We start from the raw sequence: 15,472 nt of genomic DNA, 5'->3' as shown, positions 1-15,472 counted from the left end.
TGGGGCTGCTGGGCCAGCCCCCCTTCTGGTCTCCCCTGGAGGTTGCCAGCTGCCCCTGCCTTTATGTTCCCACAGGCTAAGGGCAAAATGTGCGCCCTGTCGCTTATTTTTCTGCTTTTTAGCAACTCTTTTCTCCAGCGGGGATAAAGCATAATGGAAGCGGAATCAGGGTGATCTCTTATGTTGCCCTCATCTCCAAGAGACTCCTCCTGCCCAGTTCGTGGCCGAGACTATTCTGGAGCAAAGCAGCATGGCCTCATTGCCCAGGGAGTGTGAGGCCAAGTGTGACCTTGGGAGCTCTCTGGGGAATTTGTTCAAACCTCAGGATGAGACTGCACTCAGCACAAGGTACACTTTATTTTTGCTCCTCAGGCCCACCCACCCCCCAACAGTCTGCTCCATTCAGAGAGAAACAAGTCCAGGAAAGCCAACAACCTTTCACAACTCCCCCAGTTGACAACGCCGCAATCTGACGTCTAGAGGAGAGGCTTCCTTCCTTCAACTGGAGCCACCAATGTGTCAATGCACCTTCAACGTGTGTCCATCTTCGGTTCCAAAGCTGCCAGACTCCTACCGCCCCATCATCTAGTTTCCAGTGGAACGTTTACCTAGAGCCAAAAGAAAGACATCTGTGACCTTCACAAAGACCGTGGACAGATCTAGATCTCTCAATAGCCAAGCCAGGACTCTGGTGCCCCCAGCCCCAATAGTCACTTTTAAGGCTCCAGATCTGCTGCAATGATTTAGGGAGGCTCACAGATGCCAGAACTGAGAATGTTTAGCTAAATACAAGCTCTTCTGCAATGATACCTGGAGTCTTTTGTATAATACCAAGGGATGAAAACTGCAGCTACTAATGCCCGCTCCTCTGGTCCTTATATTTGTTTTTCTGTGCAGCTGCTGCCCTATGAATGCTGGGAGCCCCTGGAAGTAAGGTGAAGCAGCTGGGGGGGGGAGGGGGGTTTGCAAGAAAGGACCCAGAGGCAATAGGGTCTCTGTCCAGCCATCAGCAAGGAGTATGTCAGCTCCCAAGAGGTCTTCCTACAGTTTCATCCTCCCTCCCTCCACTGTTTCTGCAAACGGCGAACACAAGAGACCTGTGCATGGCAAGATCACAAGAGGCTTCCTACCTCTGGTGCAGTTAATCAGAAGCTAAACATTTTCTTAAGTTTAGCTAGGAATCCCTCTGTGCCGTCCCCTGCCTCAGGCCTCTCCTCGCCTGCCCCTGATCTAGTCGTGCCCCTGCCACCTAGACACAAATAGCAGAGAGCTTGGTCAATACACATTGTGAGAAGGATCCCTGTCCACCTAGGGCAATTTCCCAGCCTCAGGAGCGGCCAGGTGTGTGTTTGTGCTGATGAAGCTGAAAAGATGCCAGTTCCCCCTTTCTCAGGCCATCTTTGCCCAGGACCTGAGCAAAGTTCAAATGACAGGGAAATGGGACAAACTCTTTTCACCTAAACTTGTCTTTGGCGGAACATCCCTGTAGCACTTTCTGGGGTCTTCCCTTTCGCCTAGATTGCTCCTGTTGTGCTATATGACACTCCCTGCACACAGCAACTATTTTGGCTGTCTTCTCACTACAGCTTTATTTCTATCGCTTATCCTTTATCCTCTCTATTCATTCACTGATTGCGAAACCATGAGTCCTTCATTTCAATACAAGGTACGCGTTCTAGCACACGTCAATGTTACAGAGAACATCCTCATATTAAGGCAAAGCACCCCCCTCTCCCTTGTAGACTTGCTAAAGTGCTCTGAATGTCTTGGTGAGCAAACAACACGAGCCCTGAATCGGTGGAAAGACAAGAATGCTCATGAAATGGAAGTCAATTGCATCTTGAAGGTCACCGCAGGGCAAGGAAAGCTCTACAGGAAGGCCAAAAACTGCTCTCAATTGGGGGATTTGTTCCCACTGCCAAGCCATCAGCCGGCCATGCTGCCAACTCATCTACTGCACTAATTCAGCTTCAGAAGTCAGTAAAGTTCAGCGTACAGTGGAAGCCCAGAAAATTGAGCAAAGCACAGTGGGTAACCCCATTAGGCAAACACGCGTAATAATAGCCTTTTCCTGCCTAAGGAAAAATGGTGACACCGTCTGAGTAGACGTTTGTAATTCCACTGTGGTCGACATCATCCAAGGCCATAGTTTACACCACCAAACAGAGCCAGCAGTTCAACTATAACCAAAGATGACCTGCCAGCCCCGAGGTGCAGCCAAGATCTGACAGCTGCACAGCTCACCAGTGGTTGTGCTGGCGATGCCATTCACAGACCCTTCTACGTCCGTTTCATCTTCTGCATAGCTCAACATCAGGGCTCGCTGGCGATCAGTCAGCCTCCTGCAGGAGGGAAGAAAGACGGTGCAATAAGGCAGGTCAACGGAGGGCTCTGGAGGAAAGCCAGACTCTCTGGGCACGGAGATCTTGCAAAAGCAACAGGCTGACCCTTCCCCCTGCATCAAAGGCCCCTCTTCATGCTACCAATTACCTCTTCTACCCTGTGCCTCCAAAATGCCCAGCCTTCTCACTTACTTGGGAACTTTGACCTTGATATGAATGTAGTGGTCTCCATAACCGTAGCTGTTCACCCTGGGAATCCCCTTTCCACTCATCCAAATCTTCTGGTCAGCCTGGATGCCAGGGGGGATCTAGGAAAGGACAGAGAAGATTAAAGCTTTTCAGATGTTTTTCACTCAATGCTTCTGAACTCTTACTGTGTCTCATAAATGTGAGAACCATTCGCCGTTACGAATGCACTCATGGGAGTGAATGTTCTAAGAGGGCGGGGCTGATTTCACAACAGAACATCACAGAAAATGCCCATTTTCTCCTGAAGCAAAATGAGGGAAAGTGAAAATACCAGCGGAGCAGCAAATGACCGCAGCCGCTGCAGAACAGAAGCACCAATCTGATCCTTTCCATGCAAAACCACAGACAGAGCCCTTCCATAGGAAATACACGTGGTTTTCTTTGCAAAAGGGTAACATCCCCTTCATGTTTTCGTGGGTCTGTAATCTCAGGACAGATGAGCCGATTCACTTGTTCTGCACATGTGGCGAGGGACGTACCATAACGTTGATCGTCTCATAGAGGCCGGGCGACCTCGCTGTCCCGCCAAGAACAGCTTGTGCTATGGAGATGAAGACGTCAGAGTGGATATCAGCACCATCTCTCCGGAACACGGGGCTTTTTTGAACCTGGAACCAGGGATAGTTCAAGGACTCAGCAAGTGCAGGTGGCCAACTAGTTTTAAGCATGACATGATATGGCAAAGCTGCAGGTCAGTACGCACCCTGAAGGTAATGAAAATTTCTTTCCTTCCAACAGGCATCCGAACGGTCTGCCCGTCCTCCACACCTAAAGCCAAATAAAGGCACTCAGGGTTACATTTTGCCCAGCGCTTCACTTTCTCTTCCTCTCTCGTGGCAACTCTGATTTGGAGGCTGAAGACTTTAGGATCGTGTTCTATTTGGAACAGCCTGTCTCTGATTTCTGCAAGGACTGAGTTTCATCCCGGCTGTTTCACTTCAGAACAGTAGCCGTTATTCTGCCCTAGGAGCACTGGGTACAAACATACCTGCTGGGACTGGGACCATCACTGTCTTCTTCTGCTTGGTTTGGCCAGAGCCACGACAAATCACACATGGGTTAGTTACAACTGAGCCTCGCCCACCGCACCGCCGACATGTCGAACGCATCACAAAGGGACCCGTGTTTATTGTCTCCTATCCAAAAGAAGACACAAGGAAAGGTGAAATGTCAGGAAATTTCATTTCTGTGTTGCAATGGCCTCCCGACATGCTCAGATGACAAGGAGCCCCGCCAAAGTCTCCAAGCAGGGAGTGAAAGGGCCGGGGGGGGGGGGGACGACAACCGGATGAGTGTCTGGCTGAAGAAGAAGGGAGAGCTGCATTTGGAGGGCTCAGGGACTCAGTCAGAAGTGTGGGGTGGAGAAGGAATGCAACTGATTCCTCTGCTGGATCCCAGAGCAGGCAGGGATCAAGAGGTTGGGAGGCTATTTGCAAGGAGGCAGCCTCGCCCTTCCTAATAGCTACACTGGCTGGCAGCTACTTAGCCCAGCATGTGGATCAAAGCATTTTCTGCTGTGGGTGTGTTTTGTCTTCATGACTCCTCCTGCTTCCAGACGTTGCCTTGACTCTGTGATTAGATTTTGCATCTCAGATTTCGGACTTGGACTTTGATTTCAAGTATTGTGCTCGGACCTTGGACTTGTATTTAGACATCAGACCTGGTGTGCGGACTTACGGATTTCTTCTTTGCCCTCGGACTTGAGGTTGTTCGGGGCTTAGACTCTCTGGGTTTTGTGTTTGTTTCCGTGTGAGGTGAGCCCTGGGGAATAATATTAGGGGCTTGTAAAGCCTTAATGAAGACTTCAAACCCTTGTGGATTGTGGGGAGAACAGGAGATGTGTTGATTTAAGTTGGACCCCGGTCAGCACGTCACATCAAGCCCCATAACCATCTGAATCAAGGAATTGGCTTTCTTCTTCTAAAGCACGGAGATGCCTAGGACCCTGCACCAAAGCTTGCTCATACCTGCCCTGCCCTGCCCTGCACTTACTGTGCCAGTTCCATTGCAGTAGGAGCAGTGCACTACTCTGGTGCCCGGTTCATGCCCTCTGCCCTCACAACGCTGGCAGGTGTCATTGATCTGCACCACGATCTCCTTGTTGACGCCCTTGGCCGCCTGGCTGAAGGTCAGATCCATAATGTACTACAGAGAAGAAAATCCAGAGCGTGTTCCAAGGCAACATTCTGCATGTCGTACACAACAAAAGGGGGCATAGAAACCCATCGAGATTGAGAAAAAGCACTATGGCGCCTTTCAGAAAATTAACTCCATGCGTGATCAGTGAGAGGGCCATTTGGTGCATAATTAGTGCCTTAATTATGAGCTGGAAACTGGGGGATTGTAAGTTGCAGTCCTGCCTTAGGCACAAAAACAGCTGGTGACTTTCAGCCAGCCCTTCTTTCTCAGCCCTAGGAAGAAGGCAAGGGCAAACTCCTTCTGAAAATCTTGCCAAGAAAACTGCAGGCAATCACCAGAAGTCAACACTTTTGGTATCAAAGCAAACCAACCAACCAAAAAAGACCAACATAATACAAATCAAATTTGCTAATCAAAATGAGCCAAAAATCAAATTTGTAATCTACTTCTTCATACTATTTTCTCTCGGAAGCCCATCTTTCTTAATATATTTCTGTATTATTGTTTCCACTTAAAATCTAAATATCAAAAGGATAAACTACTGAATTTGAATAAAAGCAATGAATTTGCCCATGAATTTGGGGAAAATCTGTAATTGTTAAATGCACCTTTTTTCTCCCTTTAAATACAGCAAAACCTTAATATGAGTAATCACTGAGGAGTGAATTTATCTGCTAATTCTGAATATCTAGTACTTACTAAAGATTCATCATTTGCATCAGATTTCTTATGCAGATGTTAAAACAGGAGTAGTAAAAGTCCCAAGGGACTGCACACCAGTGATCTGGGCTGCAATTCATCTTTACCTCCTGGGGCTGGTCAAAGATGGTGCTAAAGTCTCCAAAAGGGGACTGCGAGAACTCCCCAAAGATCTTCCTGAACAGCTCCTCAGGGTCAATAGTTGGGCCAGCGTGCCTGTACTGCTGCCCGGAACCTGCTGAGCCAGAGCCAAAACCAAAGTCCGCTGTGCCGTAAGTGTCATACTGTTTCCGCTTTACTTCATCTCCCAAGACCTGCCAATGATACAAGAGCTCAGTCATCCAGGGGGCCACATTGGTGGAGCCCCGGTTCCCAAGCCGTGGAGCCTAAAAGTGAGAGTAAGCATGCTACCTCATAGGCCTCGGCCAATTGAGAAAACTTCTCCTTTGCTTTGGGGTCATCCTTATTAGTGTCAGGATGATACTTCTTGGCAAGCTAAACAAAGAAACAAAAACACAAAAGTAAAAATCATAGACAAGAGATTGCCATTCCTGTGTTTGTGTGTTGAAAATTCATGCAACAAATTTTAAATCAGCTATATTGAACTGTTAAAATAGTTTTTATATGTCTCCTGTGGTTTTTTTGCCTATATAATATTTTAGGTAAGAAAAAAATTATTCCATTTGTACCACAGATCATAATCATGTATACTGAGAAGTAATGGTCTTGAAAAAGCTGAATTAAAGAAAAGAGGATTTAAAGGAACGGGGTGGCCTTCAGTAGCCACAGAACACAACAGCAACCTTGCTGGATCAGACCTACAGCTCTTCCTATTCCAGCAGTTTGCTCACAAGGAGGTAGTGAAATGTTCTGGGGATTATGTCCACATGCAAGGTCAGCCCCCTCCACCAACCGCCTCTCACATTGGGAATTCCAAGCAGCCATCAGCAGTGACTACCCTTAGGTTTTCTCTCCCATCCTTTTGTTAGTCTGCTTTAAAAGCTCCCCAAAGCTTTCAGGTTTTTTTTGTCCTCGCCTATTAGGGATCACCAGTATAACACCCCTAAAGGGGTATAATACAATCCAAAGATGTATTAATGGAGGAGAAAAACAAAAGAGGTGCCGTTAAAGAGGTGCAGAGCAAGATGCAGTTCTACTGGAGATGCTGGATTTCTCCAATGAGAAGAGCGTAGTTACCTAATCTTCATTATTAACATGAGATACCAAATATAAGGATTGGATTCTGAGACTCTGCTTTTAGTATAACTGTCAGAATGAAATACTTAGAAATCGGTCTGGGAATGTTAGAATAATCTAATATTACAGAATGGATTCCCCAAGCAGTAGTCTAGTCTTATGATGACATCTGTCACAATGAGAGGTTGCTGTTTATTTTAGCAATCCTTTGCTTTTGAGTACATGGAGTGAACAGAAATATAAAGGAAAACAGATTTTAAGCAATTACTACCCCAAATGCATTGGGGCAGGATTGAGAAGGTGGATGACACAATGTCATTGCCAGTTCTAAAGTTGGAGAGGAAAAAGACTCATATGCAAGCTGGCTAGGTGAGGGCATTACATGCGTGGCATCCAGCCCAGCCAGTACTATTTGCCCCTTTATGGCAAGACACCGGCATCCCCTGTGAGAAGAGGCCGTGCCTGGTAATAGGCCTTCTTGATCTCCTTCTGGCTGGCGCTGCGAGACACTCCCAGTATCTGGTAATAATCCTCTTTGCTGCTGGTCGAGGAGCTGCTGTGAATCGAGGCTGCCCAGACGAGGGGAAGCGGTCGGATTCCTGCGCGAAGCGAAACAGAGGGTCAAGGCGTCTCCCGGCCTCGAGGGAAGGGCGGCGGAGGCGCAGAGGCAGCCGGGACGGGCGACCCCGCCGCAGATCGGATCCCCCCCCCGCCGGCTGCATTTCTCCGCTCTCCGGGAAAGAGGCCCGCGCGCGGACAAGGATAATCGGCCGACTCCTCCGGAGGCCTCTCTCCAGGGTCGAGCACCACCCTGCCAGACCGGCAAGGGAGGGGGAAGAGGCAGCGCTCTGCTGGTTCTCAGAGGCGCGCTTGTCGTTCCCGGGCCTCTTACCGAAGCGGTTTCCCATCCGCGGTGCCATAGCCACGCGAGAGGCGACGGGGGCTACGTTCCGCCAGCGGGCCAGACGGAACACCAGCGCCAGGCGCCGCGGCTCTCCGCCGCCCGTCCGGCAGCTCCCGGCAGCGGTTGCCGTCTCCGCCAGCCAGCGCGAGATGCACCCGGCTGCCATTTTGGGTCGCTCAGCCGCACTGCGCCTGCGCTCCTCAGCCCGGCGAGCCGGGAGCCCGAGTGCGCAAGCGCACAGTTCCGTGGTCGGGGAGGGCGCAGGCGACCTTTCTTAGAGGTCAACCCCGCCGACGCGAAGCTCGGGCTGCTCCCGGGTCTTAGCACCGCCTGCCCTCGGTCTAGGCGCGGGGATGGGCTTCTCGTCTCGAGGGCCAAGAGCGCGTGTCCGTCGCGACCGTCTGGATGCGGGCTCTGAGCCCCTGCCTGGCCCTCCCCGAGCAGGCATGAAAGTCCCGCGAAGCGGAGCTGGGCCTTAGCCGGGCGCGCCCGTGTCCGCAGGAGCCCGGAGCGAGACCATTTGCCTTAAGCTCGGTTGGAGAGAGAGAGCGCGCCGCCGGTCCAAGCGGAGGGCACGCCCGAGACTAGGAGCCGGACAGGTGGAAGCTTCTCTCCTTCGGGCCCTGCTGGAGCGTGGAAGTCCCGCTTCTCGAGCGCGATGCTACGACGCTCTGGACTGAGCTACAGTGGGGAAGGGGCACCATCGGGAGACCGGAAAGGCCGGCTGGGGACAGAGCCTAGCGGGGGAAATCCATTCCTGTGGCCGGCACATAGAAAGTGGCGAGGAAGGCTTCTTAGGGGGCCCCTCCTGGGCTCCAAGGCGCCCTTTCAGACGAGAGCGGGCAGACGCGATCATTCAGCCAATGAGAGGCCGCCCTGGAGTCTTCGGGCCGCACGGGCATCGGTCTCTCTGGGGGCCGAGGGGCCGCTGAAATAGCCGACTGAGAGCCAATGAAAGCGTCCCAGAACCCAGTCATCAATCAGCTGAGAGCTGGTCTGGAGGGGGGAGCGGCTGTGAAAAGCAGTCAGGGGGGAGCAGGAGCGGCAGCGCGTGATGCCGGGTTCCCCAGGAGGTCTTGAAGTCTGCGGAGCGTGGCGGTTGCCTAGTTCGGAGCGCGGTCCCGCAAGAAGCCACTTGCGGCCGTGGCGCCTGAAGACGGGAGATCCCCTCGGGCTCTCACCGGGATGGTCCCCTGCCCGGCCAGCTGCTCACGAATAAAGTTTTACGTCTGCCTGGTTTTTCGGTCGCCGGCGCCGCCGCCTGCGGGGAAACGGGGTTCCTGTCCGTCCCGCGCAGCGAGGGAAGGCGCTCAGCTTTTGAGCGCAGAGCCCCGAGCGGCGTTGCTCGGCCGAAGGCGGGAAGAGGCAGTCGCGATCGGCGGAGCTGCCTCCCCGTGGACGGCCCCTCCCCTCGGAGGACTCGGGGGCCGCCATGGGCGGGGCTTCCGCGGAATCGGATCCGAGGCTGGAGGGCGGCAGCAGCGACAGCATGAGCCGGTTCAGGGTGTCCAAGTTCCGGCATGTCGAGGCCAAAGTGGCCCGCAAGGAGGTGAGTCGTGCTTACCGCCGGATCGCCTCCCCGGTGAACCGTCGTACCCGCCTGCCGGGGCGCGAGCGGGAGCCCTGCCCTTCGTGCCTCGGGCTGCGGGGCGAGGAAGCGACCGGCTCAGCCTCGGCCTCTGCCAGCGACCCCACCGAAGAGGGACGCCCGACTGCAGGGTTGAGTCGCGCTCGCACGGACGCCTCCTTCCTGCCTAGTGAGCTGAGGCCGGGGCGCCCTCCCGACCCAGTCTTGGCCCGGGGCAGCCGAGGCTCCCACGAGCCTCGGGCGAGCACAAGGGGAGTTGTCCGGGCTGCGTCCGGGGAAATTTAGTCTGCTCAGAGGGCGAGCACGGCGGCTGTAGAAGAGCTGCCTGCTAAAAGGGGCCGGGTGGGCTGGGTTGGGGGTGGAACCCCCGGCCGGCAGGTGCGCTTCCGCCTTCGCTATGGCCAGGAATTGGGAGCTGCCGGAAGTTGGAGGCCCAGCAGCAGCAGCAGCAGCGAGGAATGCGCCGAGCATCTCCTGGTTGCGAAGCCGTGATCCCATCGGCCCGTCGCCCGGGCAGCCCCTGGTTAGGGAGGACGGCTTAGCCCTCGTCTCGCCGGCGGAAAAAGCTTCGGAAGAGCCTCTAAGCGGAGCCGCCTTTGCTGCTCAAACTTCCGGCTGAAGAGGAAATGCGAAAAACGCTATTTGTGCAACAATTCTGTGCTGTTATTTGACAGGCGCTTTGTTCTGGGGGCACAGCTTGCCCGGGGCCTGGCCATTTTCCCTTCCATGACAGCCGGGCGGATCCAGTCTCCGTCTCCCTGGGCAGCTGCTTCAGCAGTGCTTCAGGGAAACACTGAGGGAGATGGTGGGCAAGGGGAGAGAGCTGAATTTGGCAGCCTGAGGCAGGGAAATAAAATCTCCATCTCGGATGGGGGCAGTCAGAAAGAAGGGGGGAGCCACAGCTCATGATGGCATAAGAAGCCCACTGGCGCAGTTCTAGCCAGAGGGAGGGCTCAGCAGTTGGACCCTTGAGTCCAGGGAAGTTTCTGCACCTTGGCAAGAAGGCTTTCCTGGCTCCCTTTTTCTGGACAGTTTGGCCAATTCTGTCCCAAAACGTCTTCTCCATATCCTTGGCTGTGTCCCGGTCAGCTCTGCTGCTTTAGGCCATCCCCACTGGCAAGCAAGCTGCCCTTTGCTCAGGGCCAGATGTCCCCCACTGCCTCGACCTGCTTGTGGGACAGTGTGGGTCTGTGGAGGCCTTCTTCTCCCACCTCCCAGCTTGTACTCCTCTGCGCAACAGGCCTGGATTGGAGACCTCCAAAGCAACTGCCCTTCAGGGAATCCCCACATCAAGGCCAACTCCCTCTGGATCGCATTCAGCACACACTTGGCAGGTAAGAGAAGCACAGCTTAGCCTCGCTTTTGTGCTTGCACTTCGACCTGGCAAGGAGTTTGTGAAAATCCTCTGGGTGTGGCCCAGGGAATGTGTCTTTGCTGAGGGGAGAGAGGGGTGAGTCCCCTCGGGCTGGCTCCAGTCTGGCTGTTCGGGAGGAGTTTTCTTTCCTTACTGCTCTTCCCTCTAGCAGAGAGCTTGTCTTGTCTTCTGCCACCCTGCCCCCAGACCTGTAAAGTCAAACATCTCCTGTCGATTGGCACGCTGGAGGGGTAGAATCGGCAGACAGGCCCATCAGGACTGGCCTGACTTGGGTGGGGCTGGGTAGGAAACCCCCCTACCCAGCACTTGGTGCCTCCCTGCTGTGCACTGACCACCTTGGGCCAGGTCTGGCCTGAAGCCAAGGTTTCCAAAATCGACACCCACTGATACCTGTCTGGGCAGCTCACCAGTGGAAGGCAGACCAGGGACAGATTTCCTTCTGCCTGGAAGGTGTGGTGCCTGATGACTGCCCAGGTGGCTGGCATCATGGGTTTTTTTCCGCTTTTGCCAGGCATGCTGGGTACTGTGCCCCTGGAGAGCCCAAAGGGGATCAGGAGAGTTATCTCTCATCTGCACTGCCATTCAGGTAAGCGAGAGAAGCTGAGGGGAGGCCTTTTAGGGATATGGACTGGTCTCCTAGGTAGGGAACGGGAAAGCTTAGTGCTCGGGTGAGAAAAAAGAGTACTGGTATATAAAGAAAGAGAGAAGTTCTGTTGGCCAATTGCTTAAGAAAAGCTGCTGCTGTTGCAATCACTCCCTTGCACAGCTGCCGAAAGGAAGAGTGTCACATGGCTCTGATCCTTCCCACACAGCCTTGTCCTACTTTTGACAGACTCTGAGCCAGAGGCAATCCAGCCTCTGCTGCACTAGGTCTCCCTTGCTGGGCTTGTATGCAGATGGGGGTGGGAGCAAAATGGACATCGCCATCAAACTCAGAGTTCTTGGGTATGGTTAGGAGGGCACTGACCTTTCTAGCCTGCCCTGTCTATGTTTCCTGGTAAAATACATGGGAAAATCCCATTGGAGGAAAATTCCACTTAGGGTTAGGTCACCATGAACTCATACAGGAAAATGGACTTCACCAACAAACTCGGAGTGCTTGTGGATGGTTAGGAGGGAACGTCCCTTTCTAGGCCACCCTATCTATGTTTCCTGGTAAAATACATGGAAAAATCCCATTGGAGGAAAATTCCACTTAGGGTTAGGGTTAGGTCACCATGAACTCATAGAGCAAAATGGACATCGCCATCAAACTCTGAGTTCTTGGGTATGGTTAGGAGGGCCATTTTTTTTGCACACTGTGGCGTAGGCCTTAAGCAAAAAGGTTTTATAAAACCCAGCTGAAGGCCTACAACTGGGGCAACGGCGCATGTGCCAACAGAAGGAGCTCTGCATGCCACCTGTGGAACGTGGGCCATAGGTTTGCCACCACAGGCCCAGCTGAGCGCCTGCCCTCTGGAAGCCATAATCTGGACAGTGGCTGTAATCCAAGAGCTGCAGTTTCTGCCTGCTGGCCCCCTGGTCCCTTGGAGGCAGAGGATGAAACCCCTGACTGTGGGCTGCCCTCAGAAGCCTTGCTGGGCCAGCCCAAAGCCAGAAGCTGCTGTTCTCCTTCCTGGGGGAGGCACTTTGCACTGGTGGTGCTGCAGTCCAAAATCTCTGTCATCTGCAACTCGAGGGGGGAAGTAGGAGAAGCTCCTGGATGGCTGTGCTCACTCTTGGAAATGAGAAGATGATGCATCCTGCCTAAGTCTCAAAGGGCTTAGCTACTTGGCACACAGACCCACATCTGAAAGCAAGGGGGAGGGGGCTGAATCCTCCTGCACATGGGAAACCCGGACAGGAAGGGGAGCTGCTGGATCATGGGTGCCTGGAGCCAGATGGGCAGGGGATTCCAGCAATGGAAAATGGCAGAGTGAATCAAATAATAGCAGGATTAGACCTCCCTCCCTCCCGGCCAATCCCCCCAGATAATGGCAATTTCATCCCACTGGGTGGAACAGGGTGGATGCTTTGGTGCCAGACTGAGTGGCCACAGCTGGGAGAAGCTGTGCCCCTTTGCCTGGGGTGAATAAAGAGCCCTCGCGAGGTTCCCCTCTTCAAGTCCAGCGGCTCTGCGCTGCAGTAGAAAACCCACTGGCAGATGTAATGGCACCACATCTGCCACCTTTGCAGAGGTCACAGGCCCCCTCGATCGGGGCCTGAGCCCAGAAGTCCCAGCCAGGAACCAAGGGCAGGCTCTGCGATGACCCTTTGGCTGCAGAAGCGAGAAGAGAAAAGCAGTATCGCCCCCCCTCCCCCCGGTTCTAATCCTCCCTGTCCCATCCTGTCCCTGGAGTGCTGGGAAGCAGTTCCTCAGGGAAAGAAGCAATGCTGTGACTGCAGTGGGCGCCCAGCCTTGGGCTGCCTGCTTCTGACAGGGAGGTGCCTGCTCTCTTGTGCTGCCCTTCCCTCTCCTCTCTCCCCAGATGTGGTGACAGACTTTGACTTTTCTCCCTTTGACCAGCAGCTGCTGGCCACTGGATCAGCGGACAAAGCTGTAAGTGCAGCCCCCATTGCCCAGCTTCCCCCCAAGGTCCCTCTCCCTGCAAGAGGGGCTGCTGTGAGAACTGGGATGGCACCGTTAACTGAGAGCTTTGCCCCTCGCCTGCAGCCCTGCCTGCCCCCAGGGAGCCCGGCATCCTCTGAGTCTTGAGAGCGGATGCTGAGCTTCTCCTGGCCTCAAGTCACCAGCTGAGTGCTGCCAGTGGTCTCTTTCCTGCAGGTGAAAGTGTGGCGCCTCCTTGAGGCCGACCAGGACCTCTCCGCTTCCCCCCATGTGATGCTGGGGCCGCAGGAGAGCCAGGTGGAGGTGCTTCTTTTCCACCCCACAGCGGATGGTGTTCTGGCCAGTGCGGCTGGGAAGGCAGTGAAGATTTGGGATGTGGAGCAGCGGCAGATCCTTATTGGTACGATCCTAAGTGGGCTGGGAGATGCCGGGGATCCCGTCGGTTAGCCCCAGGGAAAGCGGAGCAGCCATTCCCAGGCCAGCCCCTTCTGCCCTGTGCTTTCAATCATGCTGCCCAATTCTCTGCCAGTCTGGAGTGGTTCCCTTTGCCCGTGCCAAGCAAGCACCAAAAGCTACCCCTGCCTGCCTGGCCAGGCTCCCCCTGGCTGCGGTCCTCCCAGGGAACCTGACCAATTTCTGTGGAAGAAGAGCTGAGATGGGGGCTGCGTCTTTGGACTCTCTTCCTGGAGGATTCACAGGCCAGCCTCTTTGGCCACTGCCCACACAGGCAGGTGCTGGGGGAAGATGGCCAGAAAGAGGGGCAGCATGCGAGCCTCTGGTCGGGAAGAAGGGCCGGAGCAATGGCAGTAAGAGGAGAAGCCAGGCAGGCGCAAGGACTCCAGAGACCCCATTGCCTAGCGACTTTATGGGCCCTGCGGCGGCTTCCTGCCCAGGCACTGCCACTCCGATTTCAGAAGGTGGAAGGAGATGGGGGTATTTTCCGGGCCAAGGAGAGGAAGGGCTTTGTTCACCAAAGGTTGAGCTCCTCTTAGCAGCAGTAGGCTGGGGGTGGGGGGGACTTTGGAATTGCCCGGGCTGCTGCTTTCTAGAGAAGGCGACTGGGGCAGCTGGAGGGATTGCAGCCCTCCACATGTGCACCCTTGACCCGGGTCAGGGGCTCTTGCAGCAGCTCCCGCCCCAGGGAAGGGAGCCAGCATTGCGGGTTAAGAGAGAAGAAAGGGCAGCAGGCAGAAAAGCTCCGAGTCAGCGGGGAACAACCCAGAAGGAGCTGAGCAGGACTTCAGCTTGCTCAGTTGTCTCCATGCAAAGTGGGGTTCTCTTTTGCACATTGTGCAAGCCCTGCCAGTTGTGGCTTATTAACTCAAGATTAATAATTGTGGCTTGGAGAGACACAGGCTGGAGGGAAGGCCCCTCCCTGGAACGCAGCATCAGACCCCCCATCGTGCTGGGGAGGCTGCCTCTCAGCTGCTCTGCCATGGTAGGCAGTCCTCACTGGTCTGAGTTGGGAAGCCCCCGACTCATGATCTGGGGGGTCCAAGCAGGTGCCTGGCGGGTCTGAGAGGACAGCACCCAGAAATCAGGCAGGTTAACGGACAACTAGCCAGTGAGCTTTCAAGCACAGCTATGGACGGATTCTGCCTCTCCTGCCCTGCTTTTGGGGGTCAAGAATGGTGGGAATTCTAGGCAAATGATTGGGGGAACTCCTGCCTGCCTGCTTGCCTGCAGGTTGATGTGGCTGCGACACCAAGCCTGTTTCGTTCTTCCCTCCAGAGCTGGAGCCTCACCTGAACCAGGTGCAGAGTTTGGCCTGGAAGCCAGACGGATCGCTCCTGGGTTCTTCTTGCCGGGTGAGTGCTGTGGGGAAGCAGAGGCTGAGGACCCACAGGGTGCTCAGGGTCTTTTCAGAAGGGCCCCCTGCCAAACCAAGGAGCTGGCTCTTGAGTTTTTCAGTCTGAAGGTGGACACCAGGGGGCGATGTGCTCCATGCCTTGGTGTTGGGGTCCTGGAGATGAGATCCACTTGCCCTTGGCTGCCATCTAGTGGAGCCTCAGAGGGGTTCCTGTGCTGCATTCTCTTACCCTTTACATGGTGGGGGAGGCCCTGGGGGCACCTGCTTGGAAAGGAACATTCTTTCCCCATGCTTGCGTCCCTGAAGGAGCGTGGTGTGTCATTGGGGTGCCCCATGCCCATCCCAAACCAAGAAGGGGCAAAGTCGCAAGGAGAAAGTGCATTCCAGCACCCCTCTGTGGGCAGGCCAGAACTGGACACTTCCTCAAAGCCAGAGCATCAGGAGGCACTTGCACAGCTGTCTGACACCCCCCCCTTCCTATTGGCAGCAGCATCAGGGATTAGCTCCCCTTCCCACATCCTCTGACGTGACTGAACATGCCCAGGGTTGGGAGGGGGTTCTGGGGTTGGCCCAGAGTAGAAGAATGAGCTGATGACCACTTGGGCTCTTTTTGTTCTGCAG

The 15,472-nt window shown here is 54.5% G+C and overlaps 2 protein-coding genes across 6 annotated transcripts in view; one reads left to right on the top strand and one right to left on the bottom strand.

Annotated features, from left to right (window-relative positions):
• Positions 1-338: 338 nt before the first annotated feature.
• DNAJA3 (DnaJ heat shock protein family (Hsp40) member A3) lies at positions 339-7,835 on the bottom strand. Of its 3 annotated transcripts, XM_081337917.1 has the most exons (13): positions 7,519-7,835; positions 7,089-7,225; positions 5,841-5,924; positions 5,537-5,743; positions 4,584-4,736; positions 4,269-4,352; positions 3,580-3,727; positions 3,295-3,359; positions 3,071-3,199; positions 2,535-2,650; positions 2,245-2,342; positions 1,131-1,249; positions 339-608 (listed from the first exon to the last, which is right to left on the bottom strand). In XM_081337917.1, exons 1-12 carry the CDS (start codon positions 7,694-7,696, stop codon positions 1,146-1,148), a joined length of 1,503 nt encoding a protein of 500 aa, XP_081194043.1. In that variant the 5' UTR covers positions 7,697-7,835; the 3' UTR covers positions 339-608; positions 1,131-1,145. The 3 variants fall into 3 exon arrangements, with proteins under 3 accessions (XP_081194043.1, XP_081194044.1, XP_081194045.1); XM_081337918.1 differs by lacking the exon at positions 1,131-1,249 and having other exon boundaries at positions 7,519-7,832; XM_081337919.1 differs by lacking the exon at positions 4,269-4,352 and having other exon boundaries at positions 7,519-7,829.
• Positions 7,836-8,595: 760 nt separating this feature from the next.
• The window catches only part of LOC308674074 (mitochondrial import inner membrane translocase subunit TIM16-like), a 28,916-nt gene continuing 22,039 nt past the window's right edge, over positions 8,596-15,472 (top strand). For 2 of the 3 annotated variants that reach the window (XM_081338268.1, XM_081338267.1), the window contains exons 1-6: positions 8,596-9,079; positions 10,359-10,452; positions 11,005-11,079; positions 12,962-13,032; positions 13,258-13,441; positions 14,773-14,849. In XM_081338268.1, coding sequence (XP_081194394.1) covers positions 8,963-9,079; positions 10,359-10,452; positions 11,005-11,079; positions 12,962-13,032; positions 13,258-13,441; positions 14,773-14,849 — 618 coding nt within the window. In that variant the 5' untranslated portion in view covers positions 8,596-8,962. The remainder of the gene's footprint in view (positions 9,080-10,358; positions 10,453-11,004; positions 11,080-12,961; positions 13,033-13,257; positions 13,442-14,772; positions 14,850-15,472) is intronic. The other variant, XM_081338270.1, reaches the window with a different exon arrangement.

The sequence above is a fragment of the Vipera berus genome (assembly GCF_964194415.1).
Source record: "Vipera berus genome assembly, chromosome: 13".
Classification (NCBI taxonomy): Eukaryota; Metazoa; Chordata; class Lepidosauria; order Squamata; family Viperidae; genus Vipera; species Vipera berus.
This window is presented reverse-complemented; position numbering and strand designations above follow the sequence as displayed.